Raw genomic sequence first — 27861 nt, 5'->3', positions numbered from 1 at the left:
CATATGTATTCAATGTCTCTCTGTTTTATTAAAATTTTATGGTGTTCATAAATTAAATTTTATGAAAATATTATAAATTTTAATTCTCATTATGTTAAGTATCTTACGTAAAAAATATTTCTGTTAAGATATTGCTGTATAGTTTTTGCATATTTTTTATGTGCCACTAATTCATTACAATATATTTAGCTACGAACATTTCAGTACACTAGGTTAATATAATATGTTTAGGTACAGACATTTCGGCATACTAGTTTAGTATAATATATTTAGATACAAACATATCGGTACACTAGTTTAGTATCATATATTTAGGTACGGAATTTTCAGTACACTTATGTTTTTGCGTATTTTCTTATATGCCACTAATTCACTATAATATATTTAGGTTTTGGCATTTCAGTACGCTAGTTTAATAAAATATATTATGATACGGACTTTTAGGTACACTAATTAGAGGATAACAAATAAAATTAATGAATTAAAATGTGTATAATAGTAAATTTAAAATTTGGGATGTGATATTCACATACCCTTTTTTACTTCTCATACACCTTTCTAATTTTCCTTTGTCGAATTAGATGAATTGAAGAAGATGAAATGACATAAATCAATAAGGAATGTGTGGATAACACACGTCTAAAATTTAGTGTAATGACATGGGGATTAATTCGAAACAAGAGAGTTAAGATGGCGTGGGGAACCTGTTTAATCATGGATGCACTTTTTGAATATATGTCTATTTAATTGTACTGTTGATTTGCTACGTGAAGATAGAAAACTCTTGGTTGATTGTTAGGTGCGGGACGCTTTTTTTTCTTAGATCAAGTTGGAAGCTCCAGCAAAATTTTTATCGAGGCCCATGTATACATTGCTATCCTTATATTTGTACGCTCCATTCTGTTGAATGAATATCATACCTTATTTAAAAAAAAAAAAAAAAAAAAAGACATCTATTTTTTTTTTTTTGAACAATTAATATTATCTATACTAAGGGGAGGGGGTGGACTTAGCCTCACAATGGGCTAGCAATAATATAGTTCAAATTTACCTTTAGTGAGAATCAAATTTAAGATTTCATCAAATAAAATAAGGCATCTATTAAATATTAAAACAAAAATATAATATGACTTTGAATTAAGTAGACATTAAAAGATCAAAATCAATATCCAATTTAACATCAGATTTTTATTAAATTTTAATCATCTTCAAAGATTACTGAAAGAGAGATAGTACTAGTTTGATACTGAGGTGCTTTTATAAAAAGTGAGTATTAAAAAAAGTTGAGCTAAAAAAGATGTTTGGTAAACACTTAAAAACAACTTATTTTCATAGTTTTGGGTGAAAAAAAAGCTGAAAACGTGAAGCAGCAAAAATGAGCTTATTCTCACAGCATAACAAAAACAGTTTTTTTTCAAAACAGGATAATACCAACCCAGCCCATAGAGAGATCATTATTATTACACAAGTCGGTCTTTGCCATTGGCTGACTTTTCTCTTGGATATTTGAAGTGCTTACTGCAACTTCCCAGAAGGTGCTTTAACCCCTCTCCTTGGTGTTTACTAGTACACCTCCCTCTCCTATATTATATAACTACCTGGTGTTTACTAGTACACCTCTCTCTCTCTCTCTCTCTCTCTCTCTCTCTCTCTCCCCAATGGAAATTAGTGAAAGCAGGTCCTTCACCTTTATTTTAGCCTTTATTCTTTGCTTTTGCAGTGAAACCTGTAACGCTAAGGATGATGGTACAAACTGTACCTCCTCCTGCGGCAATATTCGCAACATAAGCTACCCTTTCCGACTAAAACATGATCCAAAGCACTGCGGCCATATTCTGTATACTCTTTCCTGTGAGAACAACATTACAATACTAGATCTACCTTATTCTGGTAAATACTACGTACAGACAATCAACTACAATAACAAAATACTCCGACTCCTAGATCCTGGCCTTGACAACAACAATTGCTCTTCCATGCCTCGAAATTTGCCTCCCGGCCCTTATTCACTAAGAGATCCATATCGTTCGTATAATCCCACCACCGGTTTACGACTTTCAACATCAATATTTTACTTGAGGTGTAGAAACCCAGTGAATTCTTCTCTGTACGTGGATACTGCTCCATGCTTGAATAGTGCTGCCACTTCTTTGATTCAACCAAAATCTTATAGTTATGTCAAGGTTGGCCCAAACGATATGAAAGTAGGGGAATTGAATGAGGGTTGCAGAGCAGAGAGGATTGCTTTGATGCATTTGAAGTACTACAAGCCCTCTTATGAATATATACACGGTGCACTCATGTATGGCTTTGAGGTTGGAGTGAATTGGCCCGATGAATTGCCCGATAAATTGACCTGCAAAGGCTATAGTTCTGACATTCCTCATCCTAAATGTTTTCCAAACACCATCCCAGGTGCGTAATTCTCAAATGAAGTACTGACTTATTATGTTGTAATATAAAATATACGTCTGTTGCCAAGCAGTGAATATTCATGCAAAAATCAACTGCTAGTTAATTATTCGAATTTACCTCCGGCTGCACAAGCTGCTTTAAGTTATTCAAATTAGTTTGAACATTTTTCATTTAGATTTTTTGTAGACGTTTTTATTCAAATAATCTGAGCTTTTAACTAACCAATTGAAGCCTTCACTACGTAGTTCCCAAAGGAAAAAACTATACGGAAATTTGCCAATTAAAGAAGAAAAACAAACGAAATTATGCTGGAATAGTTATAACTAGCAAAAGAGCCCACACGATATTGCTGGTGTTTAAAATGTTTGAAAATATATAGGAGATACAGGTTATAGAAGCTAGAATTATATACATAACTCTATAGTTGTCATAAGATTGGCATGTTAAACTACTCATTGCTCAAAAGATAGAGATGCCAAAAAAGTAGATTTATGTGCATAAGTTCATAGTATCAAAAGATTGACAGCGTTCAAGTTTTGAATGCTCAAAAGATAGAGATGCTACAAAAGCTAGATTTATATACATATGGCCATAGTTGGAGAAATTAGGCACATACACCACTCTAGTCAAGGATAGAGTTTGGTCTAAGTTCCATAACGAAATGGTAGATTATCCAAGCCATAGTTTCAATCAAGCGTGCTTAGTTTCAGTATTATCCAAAGCGACATGGCTTCAATAGAGGAATGCAAGTATTATCCAAAGCGATATGGCTTCAATAGAAATTTTTAGTGTGGTGTATGAAAAACTAAAGCTTATAAACCCATCGTTTTAGTTGCATCCTTTATTGTCTTTGCAGCTCTCCAAGAGACACTTTAAATATGTTGGAATGCTAGTTTAAAGAGTCAAACTAAGAAAATCAAGCTCCAAGAAACCCCATAGCGCACTCTTTAGTTTAGTTTTGTGAATAGTTACTCTAGTTTTAAAGGAGAGGAGAGAAGTTAAAGAGATTACTAAACATATAAAAAAATTATTAATTTGAGAGAGAGATGTGAAAGACGAGAAATATGGGGATGGTTTAAATAATAAATTTTTTTTAGAAATCTTAATGAAACATTTTCAGTACTATTCACTTTTAACGTTAAGTACATTTTTACCTTGAAAAGTCACTTTTGGTACTATTCACTTACGTCTTTATTTTGTCATTTTCATTAACTAAAGCTTTTGAGGACTTTTCTTTAGTTTTTCCTTTTTTCTTTTTTTTTTTTTTTTTTTTTTGGTCAAACAATAGGTTTGTTAGATTAGGAGCCGATGAGGTTTGAATCCACACCATGGTCCAAGGGCAACACTCTTTTCCACCATTGTGGTAAAGGACCACTTGCTAAATAATAAATATTTAGAGTTTGTTAAAATATTGATGATTTTTTTTTGTTTTTTGAATAAATGATATTATCTAAATTAAGAAGTGGGGGAGGGGGCTCATGACCTTTCTCAAAACCATATCTTAGTTCCGCAATTAATTACATGACAAATGAATTAAATGTTGCTTTATTTCATATGCTATACAGGTATCAACAATGGCAGCAACTTGAATTTTATTTTCTAACTGTTGTTATGCTAATGTTGTTTTCTTGTTATACTGTAGGTTTATTTCGATTCCTGTGGAATCAATTCCGTAAGTGGTCCCTCTCCAAAACAAAACAAAACAAACAAACAAAAAGAAAAGAAAAGCATCTTTCTAGTCTCTTTCAAATTCAATGTTTACGATTGTTGCTTGAAAAGATATGTTACAAAACTTGTTGATTTTAAACTCTAAAGATTCGTTATGGTATTGCTAATCGTGTATTGTTTTGTCACTATAGGTTATTATATGCGTGAACCCGTATATTATTTTCGTAAGGACTTTCTCTCTCAAATCAATGCTAATTTATTTTTCTGTCACTGTGGTACATTATTTATATGCACATCTCAAAGATAGTCTAGTATTTTGAATTTTGTGTGGTATTTATTGCAGGAAACGCTCCTCGATGGTTACCATTCAATTCCATTTGTAGGGACTTTCTCCCCAAGAGCTTGTATTTCTTGAATATATAGTCAAGTCTCTGATTTTTATTCACTTTTCAAACTTTGAGCCGTTACGGTCTTACCATTTCCATTTGATTTTTACTTTTTGCTATTTTTATTGCAGCGCGTGGAGCGGCTATACTCATGGTCATCGGTAAGAATTATTGTATATATTTATGTGTGAGCATGCATGCCCGTGCATGTCCATTTTTAGCATAGATTCAAACCTCATGACTGAAATCAAATCAAATGTACCAAAATTCATGGGTTATCAGTACTACTACTCTTTAAATGTTTTAATTTTTCTTTTTCTTTCTTCTCTTTCCTCTCGCTCTCTACCACTTTCATTCTGATATGAGTAATGTTAAGGAGATCAAAATTTTTAAATTAAATTTGCAAACTAAATGATATGATTGGAGATGATTGAATTATTAATTAAGTAAGATTAACGTGCTTGTTTCTTATTTGTGATACATCATTTGATTTAAAAAGTTTAATCTCCCTAGCATTACTCTTTTGATATTGAACCTGAGGGTGGTCTGCGAGACCTTCAGATTTGCCATCACCCACCTCTGATTTAAGAGCTTGTGAGGTTGCCGGTGTCCCTTGTGTCCTTCTTTGGCATAAGAGCGGAGGGCAATAAAAAGAAGAAGAAACAATAAGAAAGAAAGAGAAAGGGAAAGAGAGACTTGAGGGAAGGATGAATGGTTCGTTGTGGGGTGGGGTGGCCGGTGTAGGTATCCGAGAAGGGAGTCGGCCAATGCGGGAGGGGAAGGGTGGTGGAGGTGATTTGGGGACTCGGAACTTGTTTAATTTATCAAAAGATTTTTTTTAAGTGTTAATTTATATCTCATTCATTAAAGAGTGGCTTGATCTGAAGCTTACCTCAAAAGAAGAAAAAAGTTTATAGTGTGGATTTGACAAATAAGTTTTTGTTCTTATGATTCTTTTGGTGATACTTATGCAGGGTCATTTTTTCCAGCAAGACTACTGCTCGGGTTTCCAGTTGTGACTGCATTTTTAGTATATAAATGGCGCAGAAGACATTGGTCAATGTACAGTACAATAGAAGACTTTCTGCAATGCAATAACAACTTCATGCCTATAAGGTACTCTTACTCCGAAATTAAGAAGATGACTTGCAAGTTTAATGATAAGTTGGGCGAAGGCGGCTTTGGCTCCGTATTTAAAGGAAAGTTACGCAGTGGTCGTTTTGTAGCAATTAAAGTTTTGAGCAAGCCCAAAGCGAATGGCCAAGATTTCATTAGTGAAATAGTTACAATCGGAAGGATTCATCATGCTAATGTGGTGCAACTTGTTGGTTATTGTGTCGATGGATCAAAGCGTGCTTTAGTATATGATTTCATGCCCAATGGCTCTCTTGATAAATACGTTTATTCCAAACCAGGAAGTATCTCCTTAAGTATCAAGAACATGTATGAGATTTCTCTTGGAGTGGCTCAAGGGATCGAATATCTACATCAAGGGTGCGACATGCAAATTCTACATTTTGACATCAAGCCTCATAACATTCTTCTTGATGAGAACTTTAAAGCAAAGGTTTCTGACTTTGGGCTTGCAAAATTGTATCCCGTAGATAATAGCATTGTCTCTTTGACGGCAGCACGGGGTACACTGGGATATATTGCTCCTGAGTTGTTCTACAAAAATATTGGAGGCGTCTCATACAAGGCAGATGTCTATAGTTTTGGAATGTTGTTGATGGAAATGGCAAGCAGAAGGAAGAATTGGAATGCAACGGTAGAGCATCCAAGCCAAATGTACTTCCCAATGTGGGTATACGATCAATATATTGTGGGAAATGACTTGGAAATGGACAATGTTACAGAGGAGGAAAAGAAAGTAATAAGAAAGATGGTTATAACTGCCTTGTGGTGTATTCAAATGAAACCAAGTGATCGCCCTTCGATGTCCGAAGTTGTCAAAATGCTTGGAGGAGATGGTGAATGTTTGCAAATGCCTCTCAGGCCTTCTCTATGCCCACAAGAGACACCTGTGACTATGGGTGATATTCAAGACAATAAATCGAACCCAATATGTTCTAACGTGGAGCTAACATGTTCATTGTCAGCTAGGTGATGATCAAATTGTTGAGAAAGTGTAATAATGTATTATTAATTAAAGGGAGACTTTGGATGCGGTCTTTAGTTGTGAATATTCTTTGATTGAAACCTTGTTGGTTTTTAATTTTTAATCGAGATCCCTGAAATTAATGTGAAAATTTATTTCTATGTACGTTACTATATTTTTTAAATTAAAAATTAGAAATTTTAGTTGTTTATATAAATGAGATTTTAAATATTAAAATATAAATATACTATTATGTGTGTGTGTGTGTGTGTGTAAAAATATGGGTACCTTCATCAAAATTAACCAAAAAAATTATTGTATCAAAACATGGGTACATTCTTCAAAATCACAAAAAAGAAGAAGATATTAGGCTCAATAACATTAGTAAATTTATATATATATAAACATGGGTACATGACACACCCCGACCGGAACTAAGGCATGCTGGCCGTCACGCCTTGGTTCTGGTCGGGGTGTGTCAGTTTGGTATCAAAGCACAGAAAGCCTAGTGTAGTCCAGAGGAACAAACACTAACTAAACACACCCAGAGGTGGTCCAACACTGGTTATAATCTGTAAGATATGTTGTGGATTCCTCGTAAGCCACCAAAAAAGCAATCCAAACTAGAACCTGGAGGGGTGCAAAACAGAAAGTGTGAGTGGGCAAAAACAACATTTTTCAAAATCATTTCATTATCAAAAGTTATAACCCCTCGCCGTAAAACCTGTATAGTTTCCCAGAAAAATAGAATATACCCATATATAGAAAACATGTTCAGAAATATGCCATGCCGAATGCCTCCACATAAAATGTAAGTAACCCAGGTAATGTCAATCAATGCAAGTAACATATCAGCCAGAGTCACCTAACGTGATATGTATGGCTGAATTTAGAGCTCAAATCTCCAACTCACTTACTATACCTGCACACAAGTCGGAACCACCTAAAGTGGTTTGTAGCACGCCTTGATTCTGGTCGGGGTGTGTCAGTACATTCATCAAAATTAACCAAAAAAATTATTGTATCAAAACATGGGTACATTCTTCAAAATCACAAAAAAAAAGAAAAGATATTAGGCTCAATAACATTAGTAAATTTCTTCGATTAAACTTGACATGGATACATTTTAAAATCAAAGAAAAAAAAATTAATGTACCCATTTAAGTTTAAAAAATTGAATAGATTTTATATAAAAAAAGGGGGTACATTTTACATATAACAAATTGGTATATTTAAGAATGAGTACATTTTAAGATTAGAAAGTTTTACATGAATGGGTATATATAATTAGCATGGGTACATTTTGCAAAATAAAAAGTACAAATAAAAAAAAATATGGGTACAAATACAAATAAACTTTAAAAAATATGGGCACAAAAGAAATTTCTATATGGGTACAAATTAAAACTGAAAAGAAAATTGGTACAAATTAGAAAAGAATTACAAATTAAAAATGGGTACAAACTAAAACCCAAAAATATATGATAAAAAAATTTAGTCATAAATATAAATATACTAATTGTAACATTTTTAACATTGAATGAATATATTTAGAAATAAAAAAAATATTTTATTATTGAAATAATTAATGATGTTATACCTAAAGACCTTGATCAAAAATTGATAATGAATAGGATTTTAATCAATAGAGTAGTAAAGGGAAGAATGAGAACCTAATTTCTCCTTAATTAAATTATTAATTTAAAGTGATTTAATGAAGAATTGTCATCTGTAATTGTTTGGGCTTGGATTCATCTAAGAACTACTTGTGTTGGTGCCTATACATATACATGTTACTCTAATTTAGCAATTGCTATTAACTGTAGGAGCCTTTTAGGGATGCTTGCATTGTCAAGTTTTCTCCTCCTAACATCCGGACCACCGTTTTCATGAAAGGACGACTCACCAAATGTCACTACAAGTACCAGAGCCCTAAAATTGGAAGTTCCTTTGGAATCTTAACATTCCCTTCTTCCTGAATATCGATTCGCTGGTCATCTCCTTCCTGTAGAAGATTATGAATCCATTTTGGATAGTAAATTTCATTTGGTGTGTCCTTTATTGCTGAACCAATATTCTTTTTTCCTCCTATCATCTCAAGCAGCAGCATTCCAAAATTATAGACATATGCCTTGTAAGACACATTTTCCTGGAAAACACTTTGGGTGCAATGTATCCCATGGTCCCCCTCACTGTAGTCATTGACACTGATTTGATCCTTGCAACTAATAGGAAAAGTATTTTCCATTTCTTAACTGAATAAAATTACACTTAAATATTTATACACAAACTGTTGTAACTAACAGAAAAGAAAAACAACCAAAACTAACTAAGCTTCCTTATCCTCTAAGTATTCTCCTTTGTAGGTGTATTTACAATTCTATCCTTAATATCCCCCCTTAAACGAAACTGTGGAACCCTCAGATGAAGTTTGGCTCGCAAAAATAGGAATTTGGGTATGGATAGAGATTTTGTACATATGTCAGCAACCTGGTCCTGTGAAGAAACAAACTGCACAGAGATTTGATTTGCTAAAACCTTTTCTCATATGTAGTGATAATCGATTTCAACGTGCTTAGTCCGAGCATGGAAGATATGGTTCTTTGATAATGATATTGCAGAGACATTATCACACCATAACTGTGGAGAAGAAGGAAGAGGATAAGCAATGTCAGTGAGCAATTGGCATATCCAAGTGAGTTCAGCAGCCGTGTTTGCCAAAGATCGATATTCAGCCTCTATTGAAGAGCGAGCAACAGTAGGTTGCTTCTTAGCACTCCAACTAATGAGAGAGTTGCCAAAGAAGATGCAATAACCACTAGTGGATCTTCTGTCCAATGAGCAGCCTGCCCAATCAGCATCTAAGAATGCTTTAAGAGATGGAGTTGTAGAACTCTTGGAAAACCATAAACCAATATCAATAGAACCCTTTAGGTATCTAAGAATATGTTTGACTGCTTGCAGATATGAAACTCGTGGATTGTTCATGAATTGGCAGACCATTGACTGCAAAGCTAAGATCAGGTCGGGTCCAGGTTAAATATTGTAGAGCTCCAACTATAGACCGATATTCAGAAGCATTGTCAAGAAGAGGAGAAGAGTGATTAAGTTTGGTTGTATTCAAAGGAGTGCTACAAGGTTTGGCCCCTTCCATTTTGGCTTTGGTTAAGAGATCCAAAATGTATTTAGTCCGAGAGATAAAGAAACCAGAAGATGATCTTTTGACTTCAATACCAAGAAAGTAGTGAAGTGGACCAAGATCCTTGATGGGAAACATGGCACTGAGTTGATTTATTACTTATTGACATGCTGCAGAATTTGGACCAGTCACCAAGATATCATCCACATATACTAGAATGAAAACCACTGATGAAGATCTTTTCACAAATAAAGAGTGATCACTTTAAGAACCTGTGAACCCAAGAGAATGCAAGGCATGATGATGAAGTCTGGCATACCAAGCTCGAGGAGCTTGTTTTAAGCCATAAAGGGATCTATGTAGGTGACAAACGTGATTTGGTTTTGTGGGATCTTCAAAGCCAGGGGGCTGTTGCATAAACACTGATTTAGTGAGCGTGCTATGTAGAAAGGCATTACTGACATCTAGTTGATTGAGAAACCAATCAAACTGAGCTACAAGAGTAAGAAGCAGTCGAATTGTCACCGGTTTGGCAACTGGACTAAAGGTTTCCGTATAGTCCAAATCTTCTTATTGGTGAAACCCTTTAGCAACCAAGCGGGCTTTGTACCTGTCAATAGAACCATCTAGTTTCCTCTTGATTCTAAAGACCCACTTGCATCCAACAAGGTTTTAGGAAGAGTATGAGGGTACAAAAGACCAAGTTCCAGTTTGGAGAAGAGCATTAAACTCTTCTTGCATTACTGTGCACCAATGAGGATGTTTGGAAGCTTGAAGGTAAGTTTTAGGAACATAATCAACTGCAAGATGAGAGGGAACAGGGTGTTTGGTTGTAGTGAAAGCTTTTGGTTAAAAAATGCCAGACTTTGATCGTGTCTACATAGGGTGACTATTAATAGGAAGATGTGTCTGTGAAGATGAGGGTGATGTGGTTGTAGGATTTGATGTGGGAACAGAGTCTGAGGTAGAGATATGATTAGAAGATGAAGTAAATGAGAATGGTACTGATGTGGGTGGATTAGATATGGGTGCAGGGGTGGAAGGAAAATGATGAAATGTGAGAGAGGAGGGAGTGGTAGATGAAGATATTGTAGAGGTAACAGGCTGTGAAAGTGAAGAATATAGAGAATGGTAGGGAAAACTTAACTCATCAAAAAGGACATGTTTTGAAATATAGATTCTGTGAGTGGTTGGATCAAGATAGAGATAGCCCTTATAATTTAGACTATACCCCAAAAAACACATGCTTTGCTCTTAGGCTCCAGTTTTGAAGATGTATAAGGTTTTAACCATGGGAAGCAACAGCAACCAAAAACCTTGAGAGACTTATACTCTAGAATTCTGTTAAAAAGAGACTGCCAAGGAGAAGTTCTTGAAATAGTAAGGAGCCTATTAACGAGATGAACTGATGTAGCAAAAGCTTCTACCCAATACATAAGAGGAACTTTAGATGCAATTAAGAGAGTCCGAGCAGTCTCAACTATATGTTTGTGCTTACGTTCTGCACACCCATTTTGCTCAGGGGTGTGAGGACAAGTAAGTTGATGCTGAATACCATTTGCAGTTAGAAACTGAGAAAAAACAGTACTAACATATTCACCACCAAAATCAGATCTTAAGGCAGTAATATTTGTTCCCAGAGACTTTTCAACAAGTAATTTCCATTTCAAAAAGGTAGAGAGTACATCAGATTTGCACTTTAAAGGATAGAACCAACAATAACGAGTATAGTTCTACAAATATGACATAGTACCTAAACCCATGATGAGAAACTGTGGATGATGGTCCCCATACATCTGTATGGATGAGTTCTAAGGGCTTGTGTGTAGTACATTTTGGAGCTAGAAAATGGAAGCTTAAAGCATTTCCCTAGTGCACAATCTGAGCAAAACTGCTTATTTGAACCTTTGAAAACATAAATACATGACTAAGATGACAATTTATTCATGATCTTTGCAGATGGATGACCCAATCTTTGATGCCAAAGATACATTGTAGCATTAACAGAGGCAGTGAATGCTTGAGGAGTTGCAGGAGATGATGATGATGAGTGAAAAGAATATAAGCCATGTTGAACTGGACCTTTAAAAAGCATCTTCCCCGAAGAAAGATCTTTCACAGTGAAGTGAAAAGGATAAAGATGCATTGAACACCAATTATCAAGAAGAAATTGATTCGTAGAAAGAAGATTATGCTTCAGATTAGGGACATGTAAAACATGTTTCATTGCAAATGAATTATGTGGAGTATGTAAAGAAGAAGAACTAGAGTGGAGAATAGGCAAACATTAGCCATCTCTAATATACACTTGCTCAGGGCCATTATATGGTTCTGGATTATGAAGATTGGCATAAGAGTTTGTCATATGCGAGCTTGCTCCAGAGTCTACGATCTAGGGAGATGTATAATTTGAGGTGTTTGCAACCAAAGCAGAGTGAGAAGATTTACCACCATAGTTCGGATGAATGTGATGAGGACAATCACATGCTTCATGATCAAATTGGCTACAAATCTGACACAAAATCTTCTTGTTGTAAGAGTAATTGTGTCAAGCTCCACGGTTGAATTTTTTAGTGTTGTTACGTGAGTAGTTGGTTCTGCCATTGTTGAAGCGGTAGTTGCCATAATTTTGATGATTTCCACGATTTTGATTTTGGTAATTCCGGTCCATGGGTCGACCTTGATTGGTGAATTGAGAGGTAGGATGAGCAACAAAAGCTTGAGAAGTAGGATTCACAGGTAAGGGAAGAATACTAGCTGGGGAATTATAGGCTTAAAATGGTGCAGCCAAAACTATCTGCTTCCGATATGTGAGTTGAATATTTTTGCTTAATAATAAGCCGTGCAATTCATCAATGGTTGTAGAACCAAGTCGAAATTGAATGGCATCCACAAAAGAGTCAAATTCAGGAGGTAATCCATGAAGAGTGACTAAGATAAGTTCTGAATCTGCAACTGGAGCTCCAGCACTAGCAAGTGCATCTGTAATTTCTTCTATCTTTTGGAGGTACTGAGCCGCAGTTGATTCACCTTTAACAATACTACGAAGACGAGATCGGAGCTCATGAATGTGAGATTGCGATGCAGAGGTAAGTTATGATTCCAACTTCGCCCAAAGTTCGCAAGCAGAAGTCGCACCAACGGTGTAAGGAATGAGAGATTTAGAGATAGTTGAGTTTATCCAGATGAGAATGTTTTGATCATTCTCAAACCAAGCAACATAGGCTGGATTGATAGTAGCAGTTCGATTTCCTGACGAATCAAGAAGATATTTGGGCGGTGCCGCCATAGTTCTATCGATGAGACCAGGAAGATTGTAGTGGCAGAAGATCGGAGCAAATAAAGCACTCCAAGTGAGGTAATTGGTAGTGGTAAGCTTGATTGGAGCTATAGATCCAATATTTTCGATCATAATTAAAGAAATCACTGAATTAGGGTTAGAGATTGCATCGAGAAACGGATGAACAGGAGAATTTGATTCTGAAGAGGGAGATGCAGAAACCACCATGGTTGAAGATTTAAGGAAGAAATCACAAACAAACAGTGATCAACAGGAAAAGAAGTCACGATCAAGATAAAAAAATCGATCGATTTGATCAGAGAAGATGTAGAAGTTCAAGCGGTGCAGCGAGAAGCGGGAAAAGAGGATCGTAGAAAGACGAGAAGGTGTCGTAAGACTATTGGCGGTTGATACCATAATAGGAAAAGTAGTTTCCATTTCTTAATTGAATAAAATTACACTTAAGTATTTTTACACAAACTGTTGTAACTAACAGAAAAGAAAAACAACCAAAACTAACTAAGTTTCCTTATCCTCTAAGTATTCTCCCTTGTAGGTGTATTTACAATTCTATCCTTAATAGCAACATAACTTGGCCAGGCCAAAGTCAGATTTTTGGCCTGAAGTTATGTTCGAGCAAAACATTATGGTTTGATATCGAAATGGAGGATTCATTGATCACATCCTTGGTTCCTTTGGCAATGCCAATAGCAATATCTTGCAACTTATCCCAATCAAGGAAAGAGTTGTTTCTACCTACTCAGGAAAGATAATCCTGGAGTGAACCAAGCTAAAGACCAATCCTACGCAACCCATGCGGCCCCAAACGTTTTTGTTTTGCCTACAAAAGACAGTTGCGTAAATTAGACTATCATTTCCCGAAGTTAACTAATATTTTTGCCACATATCTAAGCCGCTAATTACATGAAAGCAGAAAAATCACAACACGTAGTAGAATATACCAATAATCATCATTAAAAACATCATGAGCAGAATACATGCGAAATAAGATTTACACGCATTATCCTTATTTGGTTTCCTCCGATGAACAAATTAAGTTTTTCTCTTAGTGCCATTGTTCTTCAATCTACACCTCTTGCCCTCTGCTTCACATTTTATACAATTAGGTTTAGACCATTTGGAACGAATAGTTTGATATTCATTTCCCACCCAACCACCAAATGGAACTAATAAAACATCATACATCTTTGTCAGGACTACAGGGCCGGGAAGCTTTGAAATAATTGAAAGAACGAAGAGACGCCATAAATTCCGTCGCCAGGGCCACCGATGCACTTATTACTATCGTTTTGCCTTTGTAGAAGACTGATGGGACACATTAAAGCTGAATGGTGATTTGCAGTGCTTGAAAAGCTTTTATTTGGAAGTAACCAGGAATAATAATGTTGTACATAACATTTGTGAGAATAGCTCTGCAGAGTATTGACGTTCTTCATGGCATCTTGTCATAAACATTAATGGGATAACTTGGAATTTTCATGATCTTTCTCATCAGTTATGAGATTGTTTTTACTCAATTCCATTCAGTTTGTTGAGAGAGTGTCATATTTCGCTCAAATCATGTTTGTGCTGCCTACTTTGGTTCATAAAGTTCCATATTTATGCATGACGAAGCTTGTTTATGTTAAGCTGTGGTTAACGAACATTATTGAACTTGACAGATGAATTGTACATCTCATCTGTGTTGATTAAGACCTCCCCCTGTTTTTCGTGGGATTGAACTGCTAACAGTACCTTTCAAATTTCCTATGTTTGTTCACTTTATTTAACTTTAAGATTTTATTTTTTGTGAATGCTACTCTTATCATATTTTTCATACCATATTTATATCACTTTTTTAACAGAGATGAGACACATATGTTGATGAACCATACTTCTATAGAGAGATGATACAATTGTATGAAAAAGGTGGTAAATGCAACATTACTCTTTATTTTTTTGAGTATTGTTGGAGAGACCACATATTTATACTACATTGATGTACCATATGATATGGAAAGTGATATCAACATCTAATAAGATAACTAATTACAAAACGTGGCATGCGTACTGTCATATCACAATACGGCACACCAATGTAATAAACATAAAACATGTGATCTATCTAGTATTTTGCTTATTTTTTATTTATATTTGTTGATAGAAACAATAATTTTGTTGAACCTTAAGAAGGATTATACTCAACATCATGTGGGTGGACACATTGAACGATGGGGAGGCACCTCGTATCAAACTACGTAACTACCAAATATGAGTAAATTCCAGTTCCTGCACATGGGAAGCCCATACTTTGCTTGCACATGAGCTAATTAATTTTTCTTTTTTTTAGAAAACCTGGATGGCATGAGGGATATTTTATGGATAACAAAATAAAATAAAAAGTTACACCTAGTCAGAGGGGACATAAATCTTATCCCTCATTATACCAAGAAAAGGAGAAAAACAACATGAATATATAAGAAAGGGGGACATAGACCTTACCCCTCAAAAAAGATCCAAGGAAAAGAAGGGGGGGACATGAAACCTAAACCCTCTAAAGTGAAACCTAAAAGGTCAAAAACCTGCAAAACCTACAAAACAAGTCAAATGACACCACAAGGTTAGGAAAAAACAAGAAATGGAGACATACTTGCATGTTGAGATGCACATTAGTTTGAGAAGCGGAAGCTAGGCAAGCGAACATAGTCTGAAAACAAAGCAGCATAGGCCGCTGGCAGAGGGAAGTCATGCCACCAAAGTTAGAGAAGGCAAGCCCATGTTAGCAAATTTATCCGCAACAACATTTCCTTTGCGATATATGTGAAAGGCATAGAAGGTCATATTCCGAATGCGATCCTGACAAGTAGGCCATTATGTATGAAGAGGCCAAGGAGGATCAAAATCGGTTGATTGGAGAGTAGCAATAACACTAGAACAATCACTTTCCAACCAAAGGCAATGTTAACCCAGCAGATATGTAAACTTGACACTAATAATAATTGCTAATAATTCTGCAAAAAAAAAGTTGCGATGCCCAATCCATTGGCAGAAATCATCAAGAAACTGACCATGGAAATCCTTGAAAACTCTTCCACATGCAGCAGGACCAGGATTTCCTTTAGACAAATCATATGTATTAAGTTTAATCCAAGGAAATCAAGGAGGAGACCTAAGCGCAGAAGAACAGTAGGTGCCTTGCTAGGTATAGGTCGAATCCCAAGAGAAGAAATGATACGAGTGTCTAAACCCTGAGAGTAACCAAGAATAAATTTCCAAATATGAACGACTTCGGAATTGATAGACATACAAAGACGATGAAAGGAGATTGGTCGACCCTAAAAAACAAACTTATTTCGAGCTTTCCAAATAGTTGAAATAGTAGAAAGACCTGCAAAAATCTAGAGATTATGCAACTGATGAGCAAGGGTTTAACATAGACATCCTAAATGCATCTGAAGAACCTGAAAGAGGCAAAGAAGTACCAAATTGACATGCAACCACCTCCAAAGTTGCCTAGATATTTGACAACCAAAGAAAAGATGAGCACCAGATTCCTCAAAGTTATGACATAAGTGACAAATGAATGCCAAAGAAATACCACGCCATTTTAGAGTACCCTCAGTAGGAAGCTTATCGTGAAAAGCCGCCAAACTAAAATAAATTGTCAAGTTGGAACAAAATGTCACCAAACAAGCTTTGCCCAAGGACAATCATTATGTTTCCTTCAAATAAGATGATAACCAAAAGAAAAAGAAAAGTTCCTAGTAGGTGGTGGTTTCCAAATTAATTTGTCGTCCTCTACATTTAAAGGCAAAGGTATACGTAAAATTTGTTCAACCACAGATGAGAATAAATCTGTAAAATAATATGGCAAGACCAACTTTGAGATTCAATAGCATCTAAAACTTGAGGATAAACTATAGGTGAACTGACTGGAGATAATGAAGAGTTAATAATTGGGTCATCTAACCATTTGTCGAACCAAAGGGAAACTAACCTCCGATCACCAATAATCCAACGACTATTATTATTCTGAATAGGTAAGGCATGCTTTAAACCATGCCACATAGAAGACCATAAGTAGATATTTTGTTTTTTGTAAGGCACAAGAGGAAAACGCTAACAAGCAAAAAAGCCCCATAAAGAACGGGATTGTAAAGCATCCCAGCCGAATCTAAGTAAAGCCGTCAAGTTTGAAGAAGCAAAATCACGAAGACCAAGCCCACATTCCTGATTAGGTCACCATACTTCAGTCAACATTTACCAACTGTCGAGAAGCCAGGTCTACTTACCAAAGAAAGCGTTAAAAGGCATGCCGGCAATTGATAAATTGAGAAACTATAAAGAAACAAGCTTTGATAAACAGACTGCACCAACTAAAATTGTCTAGCCATTGAGAGAAGTTTATCTTTCCAACCTGATAGGCGAGCTTTAGCCTTATCTACCAAAACTTGAAAGTGAATTCTCCTTGGCTTACCACGGAAAATGGGTACCGCAAGATATGTAAAATGAACAGTACCCTAACGAAAGCCAAGATATCTCGAAACCTGTGCTCTAAAATGGGTAGAGGTGGAGACGAGATAAAAAGTACTCTTCATTGCATTAATAAGTTGTCCCAATGCACAGCCATATTTATCCAACAAATTTTGAAGAGCACAAAGAGATCAAACACTTCCACAACAAAAAATAAAAAGATCATCAGCATATAACACATGGGTAGGAGGGCAGCAAAAAAAGCAAAGATAAACCCCTACTCATAGCTTCCTCTGCTAGACAGAAAAGAAGTGGAGAAAGAGTGTCTCCCTGACGTACACCCTGAGAGCAAGAGAAAAATCCGCGTGGTGTGCCATTTACCAAAATTGAAAGTCGAGCCGACCATACTAAAACTAAAATATGCACTGAGTCCACAAATATTCGAGAAAAGCCAAAGCTAGAAAGCACATGAAGAAGAAAACTTCAATTAAAAGTATCAAAAGCTTCAACAATATCAACTTTTATGCTCACGTTACCACCATAAGCATTTTTGTCCATAAAATTGAACCATTATGAAACTAGACCAATGCAATCAGAAATTCGTCTACCTTTCAAAAATGACATTTGCTGAGGAGAAATGATGCATGAGCTACTTAATGGATTGGAATGAATTGTGGGTTCATGGGTTCCTCTAGGTCTTTCTAATATTGTTTACTAATTGTTGCGGCATATCAAGTGACTTTGCATAAAAACTTTCATGACACGGTTATAACACTATTGTGTTGTTAATTGTCAATCATGCAATGCAATGTGTAAGTTCTTTTTGCATAACGTTTGTGTGATTGGCACGAGAAACCACACAAGCCATAGAAGTTGGTCTTGAAGGAAAAATTTGATAAACTAAGTTCATAAGAGCAACACACATACATGTAATTGACAATTAAAGGCTCTAGCATGCTTATATGCACCAAAAACAAAACTTAACTCATAAAATTCAAAGCCTAGTAATTGTTAGTCAAAGACTCAACTCAAATTCAAAACAAAGAGAGGTGACTTTATACTTTTGTCTTGAATATCACCCATAGTCACATGTGTCTCTTGTGGGCATAGAGAAGGCCTGAGAGGCATTTGCAAACATTCACCATCTCCTCCAAGCATTTTGACAACTTCGGACATCGAAGGGCGATCACTTGGTTTCATTTGAATACACCACAAGGCAGTTATAACCATCTTTCTTATTACTTTCCATCAACAACATTCCAAAACTATAGACATTCCAAAACTTGCCATTTCCATCAACAACATTCCAAAACTATAGGCATTCTGTACTTCTTAAACCTAGTAAGTGTATGACTTTGCTCGCTTTTCTATAATATGTATCTATTGCAGCTGGCAAGTTGAGTTCATTGTTTCACAACAACTACATCGGTAAGAGCTTCAGTTAATTAGCCCATATGCTCAAGTCTCTTGGTTTTGGGTGTCTTTATTGGCACCCAAATTTTAGTTAAGTTCACTTAACTAAAACATTTTGTCACTTATAAACTTCAAAGTCTGCCCTCATTTTTATGTTCACCCAAAATCAAATTGTTCGAGAGTGTCAATTTCAAGTGTCCGGAAGGGGAAGGAAATGAAATGACTGACAGATTTGCTGCTTGGTGGTGTGTGTGTGTTTGTTCTCTTTCTTTTAGTGAGTGGTACTTGCTGCTTGGTGGGTTGGGTGAACTCAAAACCGACGGCAAATTATGAAGCATAATGACAATTTTTTAGTTGAGTGAAACTTAACTAAAATTTGGGTGTCAATAAAGGCACGCTTCGATCTTTTTTTTCACTTTATGCACTTTTCAAACTCATAGTCGATTGATTTTGTTGCAGTATGTGGATGGGTTATACTCATATGCATCGGTAAGAACTAAGACGAGATTGTATTATTAGCATATATAGATTTCCCATTCCCTCCCTTTAATTACATCAAAGAAGTAATTTGGAAAGAAAGGGAACAAAAGTAGTAAGCAGTGGATCTAACATATTAATGTCAATGCATGCAGGGTTACTTGTCCTAGCCAAAATAATTTTTGGAGTTCCAGTTGTGACTGCTTTTTTAATCTATAGATGGCGCAGAAGGCATTTGTCTATGTATAGCACAATAGAAGATTTTCTACAATGCGATAACAACTTCATGCCTATAAGGTACTCTTACTCGGACATCAAGAAAATGACTCGCCAGTTCAAGCACAAGTTGGGTGAAGGTGGCTTTGGCACTGTATTTAAAGGAAAGCTCCGCAGTGGCCGTTTTGTAGCAGTTAAAGTCTTGGGCAAGCCCAAAGCTAATGGCCAAGATTTTATTAGCGAAATATCAACGATCGGAAGGATTCACCATGCTAATGTAGTGCAACTTGTTGGATATTGTGTCGAGGGATCAAAGCGCGCTCTAGTATATGACTTCATGCCTAATGGCTCTCTTGATAAATACATTTATTCCAAAGAAGGAAGTATTCCCTTGACTATCAAGAACATGTACGAGATTTCTCTTGGAGTGGCTCAAGGGATTGAATATCGACATCAAGGTTGCGAAATGCAAATTCTACATTTCGACATCAAGCCTCATAACATTCTTCTTGATGAAAACTTTAAAGCAAAGGTTTCTGACTTTGGGCTTGCAAAATTGTATCCCGTAGATAATAGCATTGTCCCTTTGATGGCAGCACGGGGTACACTGGGGTATATTGCTCCTGAGTTGTTCTACAAAAATATTGGAGGCGTCTCATACAAGGCAGTTGTCTATAGTTTTGGACTGTTGTTGATGGAAATGGCAAGCAGAAGGAAGAATTGGAATGCAAAGGTAGAGCATTCAAGCCAAAACTACTTCCCAGTGTGGGTGTACGATCAGTATATTGTGGGAAATGACTTGGAAATGGACAATGTTACAGAGGAGGAAAAGAAAGTAATAAGAAAGATGGTTATAACTGCCTTGTGGTGTATTCAAATGAAACCAAGTGATCGCCCTTCGATGTCCAAAGTTGTCGAAATGCTTGGAGGAGATGTTGAATGTCTGCAAATGCCTCTCAAGCCTTCTTTATGCCCACAAGAGACGCCTGTGACTGTGGGTGATATTCAAGTCAATAAATCGAACCCAATATGTTCGAACGTGGAGCTAACATGTTCATTGTCGGCTAGGTGATGATCAAATTGTTGAGAAAGTGCAATAATGTATTATTAGTTAAATTCTTACTTTAAAGTGATTTAAGTGAAGAACTGTCATCTGTAATTGTTTGGGCTTGGATTCATCTAAGAACTACTTGTGTTGGTGCATATACATATACATGTTACTCTAATTCAGCAATTGCTATTAACTGTTGGAGCCTTTTAGGGATGCTTGCATCGTCAAGTTTTCTCCTCCTAACATCTGAACCACCATTTTCATGGAAGGACGATCCACTGAGTGTCACTGGATGCACCAGAGCCCTAAAATTGCAAGCTGCTTTGGAATCTTACCATCCCCTTCTTCCTCAATATGGATTCGTTGGTCATCTCCTTCCTCTAGAAGATTATAAATCCATTTTGGATGGTATATTTCATTTGTCGTGTCCTCTATTGTTGAACCAATATTCTTCTTTCCTCCTACCATCTCAAGTAGCAGCATTCCAAAATTATAGACATCTGCCTTGTAAGACACATTGTCCTGGAAAACACTTCAGGTACAACGTATCCCATGGTCCCCCTCGCTGTAGTCATTGACACTGATTTGATCCTTGGAACATAACTTGGACAGACCAAAATCAGAGATTTTTGGCGTGAAGTTTTGGTCGAGCAAAACATTACCAGGTTGCGAAATGGAGGATTCGTAGATCACATCCCTGGTTCATTTGGCTTGGCCAATAGCAATATCTTGCAACTTATCCCAACCAAGGAAATTACTATCTACAGATGAAATATAATCCTGGAGTGAACCATTGGGAAAGAACTCATAAACCGGAGTTCGTCTAAATCCATCAGCACAAAAACCAACCAAGCGAACCACACTGACGTGTTGAATATGACCCATTGTTCCCACTTCATTTACAAACTCTTCCCCATTGCCCTTGGAATTGTTAATTACTTTTACAGCAACAAAGCATTCAAAAGAAAGCTTTCCTTTAACAACAGTTCCGTATGTGCTTTGGCCTAACTTGTACTTGAATTGATTTGTAATCCTCTTAGTATCTGCATGGGAATATCTCCTTGGCTTGAGAGCTTTGTAGTCTGCCAAATTTTTATCGACTTTTCAATCAATTCTCTTTTTCCTTTCTGTCAGCGCTAGTGGCGTGAAACAAAGCTAAACACCAGTCCTACACAACTCACCTGTGGCCACAAACGTCTTTGTTTTGCCTGTAAAAGACAGTTGCGTAAATTAGACTGTCATTTTTCGAAATTAATTAATATTTTTACCACATATATAAGCCGCTAATTACATGAAAGCAGAAAAATCACAACATGCAGCAGAGTATATCAATCATCATCATTAAAAACATCATGAGCAGAATACATGCGAAATAAGATTTACACGCATTATCCTTACTTGGTTTTCTCCAGTGAACAAATTCAGTTTCGTTCTTGGTGCCATTGTTCTGCCATATACATCTCTTGCCCTCTGCTTCACATTCTATACAATTAGGTTAGACCATTTGGAATGAAGAGTTTGATATTCATTTCCCACCCAACCACCAAATGGAACTAATAAAACATCATACATATTTGTACAGGACTACAGAGCCGGGAAGCTTTGAAATAATTGAAAGAACGAAGAGACGCCATAAATTCCATCGCCAGGGCCACCGATGCACTTATTACTGTCGTTTCGCTTTTGTAGAAGACTGATGGGACAAATTAAAGCTGGATGGTGATTTGCAGTGCTTGAAAATAAAGCTTTTATTTGGGAGTAACCAGGAATAATAATCTTGTACATAACATTTGTGAGAATAGCTCTGCAGAGTATTGATGTTCTTCATGGCATCTTATCTTAAACACTAATGGGATAACTCGGAATTTTCATTATTTTCTCATCAGTTTTGAGATTGTTTTTACTCAATTCCATTCAATCTATTGAGAGAGTGTCATTTTTCGCTCATATCATGTTTGTACTGCCTACTTTGGTTCATAAAGTTCCACATTTATGCATGACGAAGCTTGTATTAGATGTATATTTTTGTAGGACGTGTCGTTATCAATCACATAACACGTGATTTAGACTTCAAGTCTGTCAACTGACACTTAAGGCGAATCTTACCAATCATTTCTTCAACATTAGGTGAGGGCAGAGATGGAAGAGATCGAACACGGGCAAGCTTGCTTTCGGCGAATCAAATGCCGTGGTCTAATAATGAACCGTTCTGATTAGTATGTTTTGTGAAAGATTGTTGTGAAAGGTTTCATTAACTTTATAATTTATGTCGAATAGACCTTGTCCGTCATCGGCCTTTTTCAGTAGACCATTATCTATGCATGTATTTTCAGATTGGACTCTCGAATCTTCTGCTTCTCGGGTGGTGGCAGAAGCACCCTGCTTCCTTACTCTTTAAAGTAAGCAAGTAAACTACCCTTAGGTATAGCTCAGGTTTTTATTCCTAACTCATCAAATCAAGTAGACTGACTTTTAGTTGACGTGGCTCTTTCCTGACATCGTCACACCCTGGATCCCGTTGTGTTTGGGGTTTCTGATAAATGATTGAACTTCACAGATGAATTGCTTGTCTCATCTGTGTTGATTAAGATCTCCCCTGTTTTTCGTGGCAATAAACTCCTGATCATTTTCTGTTGTGGTTTGTGTATACTTTAATATTATTCGTTTCTTTTAGGGATTTGAATGCAGTTGATTTTGTTCTGTACCTTGTTTGTTCAGTTCATTTAACTTTAAGATTTGTCACTTAGTAACGATCTAGTAGTATTCCTTTTCATTTGTAATTGAGAGATTTTAGGTTCGATTCTCGTCAAGGCGAATTTGAATCACATAATTGCTAGCCCATTAGTGTAGATAATATTGTCTATTCAAAAAGAAAAAAAAAACCTTCAACAAGACTTTTTTTTTAGAAAATGTTAGTCTTATCATGTTTTTCAAATAATATCTCTCTAGTGTGGTAGCAAGTGATACATACAACTAACATTCAATGAGATAAACTCATTACAAAATGTGAGCATGTACACAGTCATATCACAATATGGTATACCAATGTAGTACATACATGTGATCTCTATAGTATTTTGCTTATTTTTTTATTTATATTTGTTAATAGAAAGGATAATTTTTACCGGTCCTTAGGATTACACACAACATCATGTAGAACATATTGAACGATGAGTAGACTCCTCACATTAAACTACATAACTATCAAATATGGTTAAATTTGGACTCCTGCACATGGGAAGCCCATACTTGACTTGCACATGAGCTACTTTATGAATTGGAATTAATTGTGGTCCGGGGACCATTGCTTTGATACCACCAAAAGTAGTCATGGTGATCCTAAAATACGCTTGAAATTGACATGTGATGGTAGGATAGTAATGGTACAATATAAAATTCATAAGAGTTATTGAGGCTCATACATACAATATACATCAGAGCTTCATCGTAAATAAAGTACAACAAAGGGTAACAATACCTACTCTCGAGTGCACTACTCACACAACTACATCACCTGAAATCTTCTCCTCTAACTGCTACCGGTTACTCTGCAAACAACCTTGTGCCATGGGAATAGTGCATGGGGCAAAGCAAAACCTAGATAAGTTGCGAAGCTCGTATAAGCGACAATAATACAACATATGTAAATATAAGTAAGATCAAATGATTAAATATAAAAGTAGTGGCTACGTCCACATAGGACTTTCCTATGAATATTGGATCAATTCGTCAATCTGATTACCGTCATTATCATTTCATGAATCTCTTCAAAATCTGACTCACCACTAGCCTTTCATCATTTTCCGAATAATCACAAGGGTCCAATTACCACATATTTTATAACATAACCAACATACACCTCATTAAATACGTACATGAATGGTTCCTCAAATTTGAATCTCACCACATGTCTTTTGAGATAATTATTAGTCATCATAAAACCCGAAGTTGTGTAGGAATAACACACCATCAATACTACCAACACGTGTAGGTATGAGATCGGTATCTTTTTTATATATCTTTGCATCTCTTTTTGTATCGAGCAGGAATGAGTCACATTCAATTTCATTCTCTTTTAGGCAACACTATCATTTAAATTGTTCGATTCAACTGTTTATAGATTGAGCCCACATGTATTCAATCTCTTCTTTCAGATATGTAATAAACTAGGTCTAGGGCCATAAAGAGATACAATTCGATCAAATCCTACAAGGTAACTGATGAGTCGATATTATACTATATATTTTACCCTAATCTTAGTATTAATTTATTGGTTAATTTGGTAGAATTTTGATACTTTGAATTATATTTTGGACATTTGACTTCCTCTTTAGCAAAAAGTATTCAAACGGATGAATTTTGGAGTGATTCTAATTAGAGGATGTTTGTTAGTCTTTCAACGTGTTCTTGTCAAAGTTTTAGACTTTTATATCAAGCGGTTTAATTATGGCAATGAAATAAAGAAGCAGCGCGCAGGGTTGTCAAAGTGACGTTTTGGGCTTTTTGGCATCCAAGATGATGTCTATTGGGTTCGAGTCCTTCTGCAATTATGTTCGGGGCATCTTAAGCTTTGGGCCTGTTTTGGTGCCCTGAAGATCCAAAAACGTGGGATTCTTTATGGCTGGGCAACCCAAAGTTAGATTAGGAATGTATTTTCTAGTTATCTTATTTTATTATGTTTCCTAGTTTTTAGAAGATCTTTTCTAGTAGTCTAAATAAGGCTATTTAGCCATTACGGTTAGAGGGAGAGACGCATTATTTTGAAGAATTTCAGACTTTTTAACTGCGAGGTGTTTTCAATCCTTTTTCTAGTTAATGATATTTTCTTTAGTTTTTATTATGATTATGCGTAACTAATTCCTATTGCTAGGGCGAAGTCATGAGCCTTAGCATGCATTTGTGATTTTTTTTAATTTGCTTATGAATGGATGCATGCTTGCTTTGAATTATTAATCACCACAATTAAACTATCCAATTGTCTTAGTGATTTGCGAGCATTAAGGTATCTAGACAAGTAATTTGATGCAATTTCTGTTGAAACACCACCCTGAAATTGAGGAGGGCTTCTTGTGATTAGTAATTTACGTTCACTTAGGGCAAACATCACACTCTTAAGGGTTGCATGGTTTTTCAAAGGGTTTTCACAAAGTTTAATGAGTCTTGCATGTTTATATTTGATCTGAACATCACAGACGGATTGTATGTTAGATATACGTTTTTACTTGAACATCACGAGGAACATATGCATTAGGAAAATTGGTAAAATTGCATAGGATTGTTAGTGATGACGGCAAAACCCTAGTATTTAAATTGCTTTCCAAAATCGTTTTCTTTTGCTTTCTTTACTTTGCCAATTATTTAATTATTTTTATTTAAATTTGTTTTTATTATTTTAAATTTCAAAATCAACCTTTTCGAAACTTTGTTTCAAATAATTAGCTACAAATTATTCATTCAATCCATGTGGAAAACGACCTTATTTGAGCTGATATACTACGATAACCTTGTACTCTTGCAAGTATTTTTTAGTGGTTTTATCCCTACTTTTACAGGTGGTAAAAATCCTATCAATAATTGAGTAAGAAGTGGTCCCCATTGTTGATTAACCAAGCATAGTCATTCCTAAAAACACTTATTGGCGGTGATCACCCAATGCGGATTAACCATGTGTGATCACTCCTAAACTACGTATAGCAATACCTAGGTAACGAGGATCGCCTAATGCAAATTAACCAGGTGCAACCCTAGGGTTGTCTAACGCGGATTAACCAGGCGTAATCGATAGTTCTCCAATGCGGATTAACAAGGGGGGACTATCCATGTACCACTGCTACGTGGTGCAGATTTTGATGCTGCATTACCCCATTACACTGGGTTAGTGGTCCTTTACTAGCCCTCTCAATTCACAATCATTTGAAACATAGCATAGATATATTTTTTGATGACATTATCAGGTAAACATGTCATAGTAGCACCCATTATCATAAAATTGTTTGTAAATCCATGTTGTACCACATAGTATTTAACAAGGAAGTTTCACAGGTAATAACCATATTACATAATATTAAAGTCACTCACCTGGAGTTCTTTGCATTTTTAGGTTCATTGCTCCAAGGACCCTAACACATTATATAAAACCCCACTTAGGAAACTTAGTAAGATCGGAACGTAAAATGAGGCAAAGTGTTACTTGCACGTAAATCGAGATGCACATCAACCGGGAATGACATGTCATTGTGATGAGCCAACTAAGCTCCATCAAGTCTCAACAACATTATATAAGTAAATGACATACTACAATAATTTGGGCACGTTGACAAAAAAGTCAACCGTCGGTCAAAGCAGGCACTAGTAATGTCAACAATACAAGGTTATTCAATCCAGAAGATCCAAACACCACATGTTCCAATCCTTAAATTTCTATGGACCTCATTATGCTTCCGAACACAACGTATTACAAATTGTCAACGATCCAATGATTGGATCCCTTCCAATCATACAAAAGAGTGGTGGTCCAATTTGATCACCGCACCAAACAATTGAATCTTGAGAAACCAAGCTAGACACAAGTTCACAAGGCCACTAGAAGGTTTCTGGTACTCAGACAACACCTAAGGGCTGCTCCCACGCACTGCCACATGGAATGGTAGCCTTAGTGGAGGGTTTGAGAAATTCGAATTTTCAGCCCTAACTGAATGAGCTTCAAATTCACATGGTAGATAGACCTCGATGAACGGATATTTTAGCCGGAAACTGGCCAAAATCATCGGAGAAAACCAGATTTCTAGGGTTCTAAACACCTAAATCTAAAACAACCAATGCACAAACCAAGCATACCAACTTGAAGATCATGAAGAGTAGATGATGTTTCTTACCTCACTCGACCAAAATGGTTGCCGGAATCATGGGAGATATGATAACATTGCTGAAAAACCCTCAGGACTTTGTGGCTTCGACCTAAAAAAACGTGTTAGAAAATGAAAAATCTAACACCACCAAGATGTTGGGTTCATTGAGAGCTTTCTATAGATACCAAAATCACCCAAAACGGAGGTCGGATGGAGGAAAAAAGACCATGTCAAGCAACGGGGTCGGTGACTTGATCGCCAACTGCTTTATTTATAGCACTCTAGCCAATTACTGAATTGCCTTTCTACTTAAAACTCTTCTAACTTCTTCTTTTAATCCATAATCAAGATCAATTTGGGCCTATGCCCTTGTGGAATTGAGCTCTACCTAACCAAC

The 27861-nt window shown here is 36.2% G+C and overlaps 2 protein-coding genes and 1 pseudogene across 2 annotated transcripts; 2 read left to right on the top strand and 1 right to left on the bottom strand.

Moving 5' to 3' along the window:
* The first annotated feature begins 1626 nt into the window (after window positions 1-1626).
* LOC137747458 (rust resistance kinase Lr10-like) lies at window positions 1627-6718 on the top strand. The gene is made up of 6 exons (XM_068487574.1): window positions 1627-2415; window positions 4058-4087; window positions 4275-4307; window positions 4427-4462; window positions 4601-4630; window positions 5444-6718. Exons 1-6 carry the CDS (start codon window positions 1659-1661, stop codon window positions 6574-6576), a joined length of 2019 nt encoding a protein of 672 aa, XP_068343675.1. The 5' UTR covers window positions 1627-1658; the 3' UTR covers window positions 6577-6718.
* Window positions 6719-17545: 10827 nt separating this feature from the next.
* Window positions 17546-20856, top strand: LOC137748004 (rust resistance kinase Lr10-like). The gene is made up of 4 exons (XM_068488118.1): window positions 17546-17573; window positions 18849-18887; window positions 19332-19361; window positions 19505-20856. The coding sequence occupies exons 1-4, from the start codon at window positions 17546-17548 to the stop codon at window positions 20635-20637; spliced, it is 1230 nt and encodes a 409-aa protein (XP_068344219.1). The 3' UTR covers window positions 20638-20856.
* On the bottom strand, window positions 20806-22203 carry LOC137747461 (rust resistance kinase Lr10-like; annotated as a pseudogene).
* Window positions 22204-27861: the final 5658 nt, after the last annotated feature.

This window comes from Pyrus communis, chromosome 10 (genome assembly GCF_963583255.1).
Source record: "Pyrus communis chromosome 10, drPyrComm1.1, whole genome shotgun sequence".
NCBI lineage: Eukaryota > Viridiplantae > Streptophyta > Magnoliopsida > Rosales > Rosaceae > Pyrus > Pyrus communis.
Note: the sequence above shows the minus strand (reverse complement) of the source record. Positions and strands in the feature narration are given on the sequence as shown.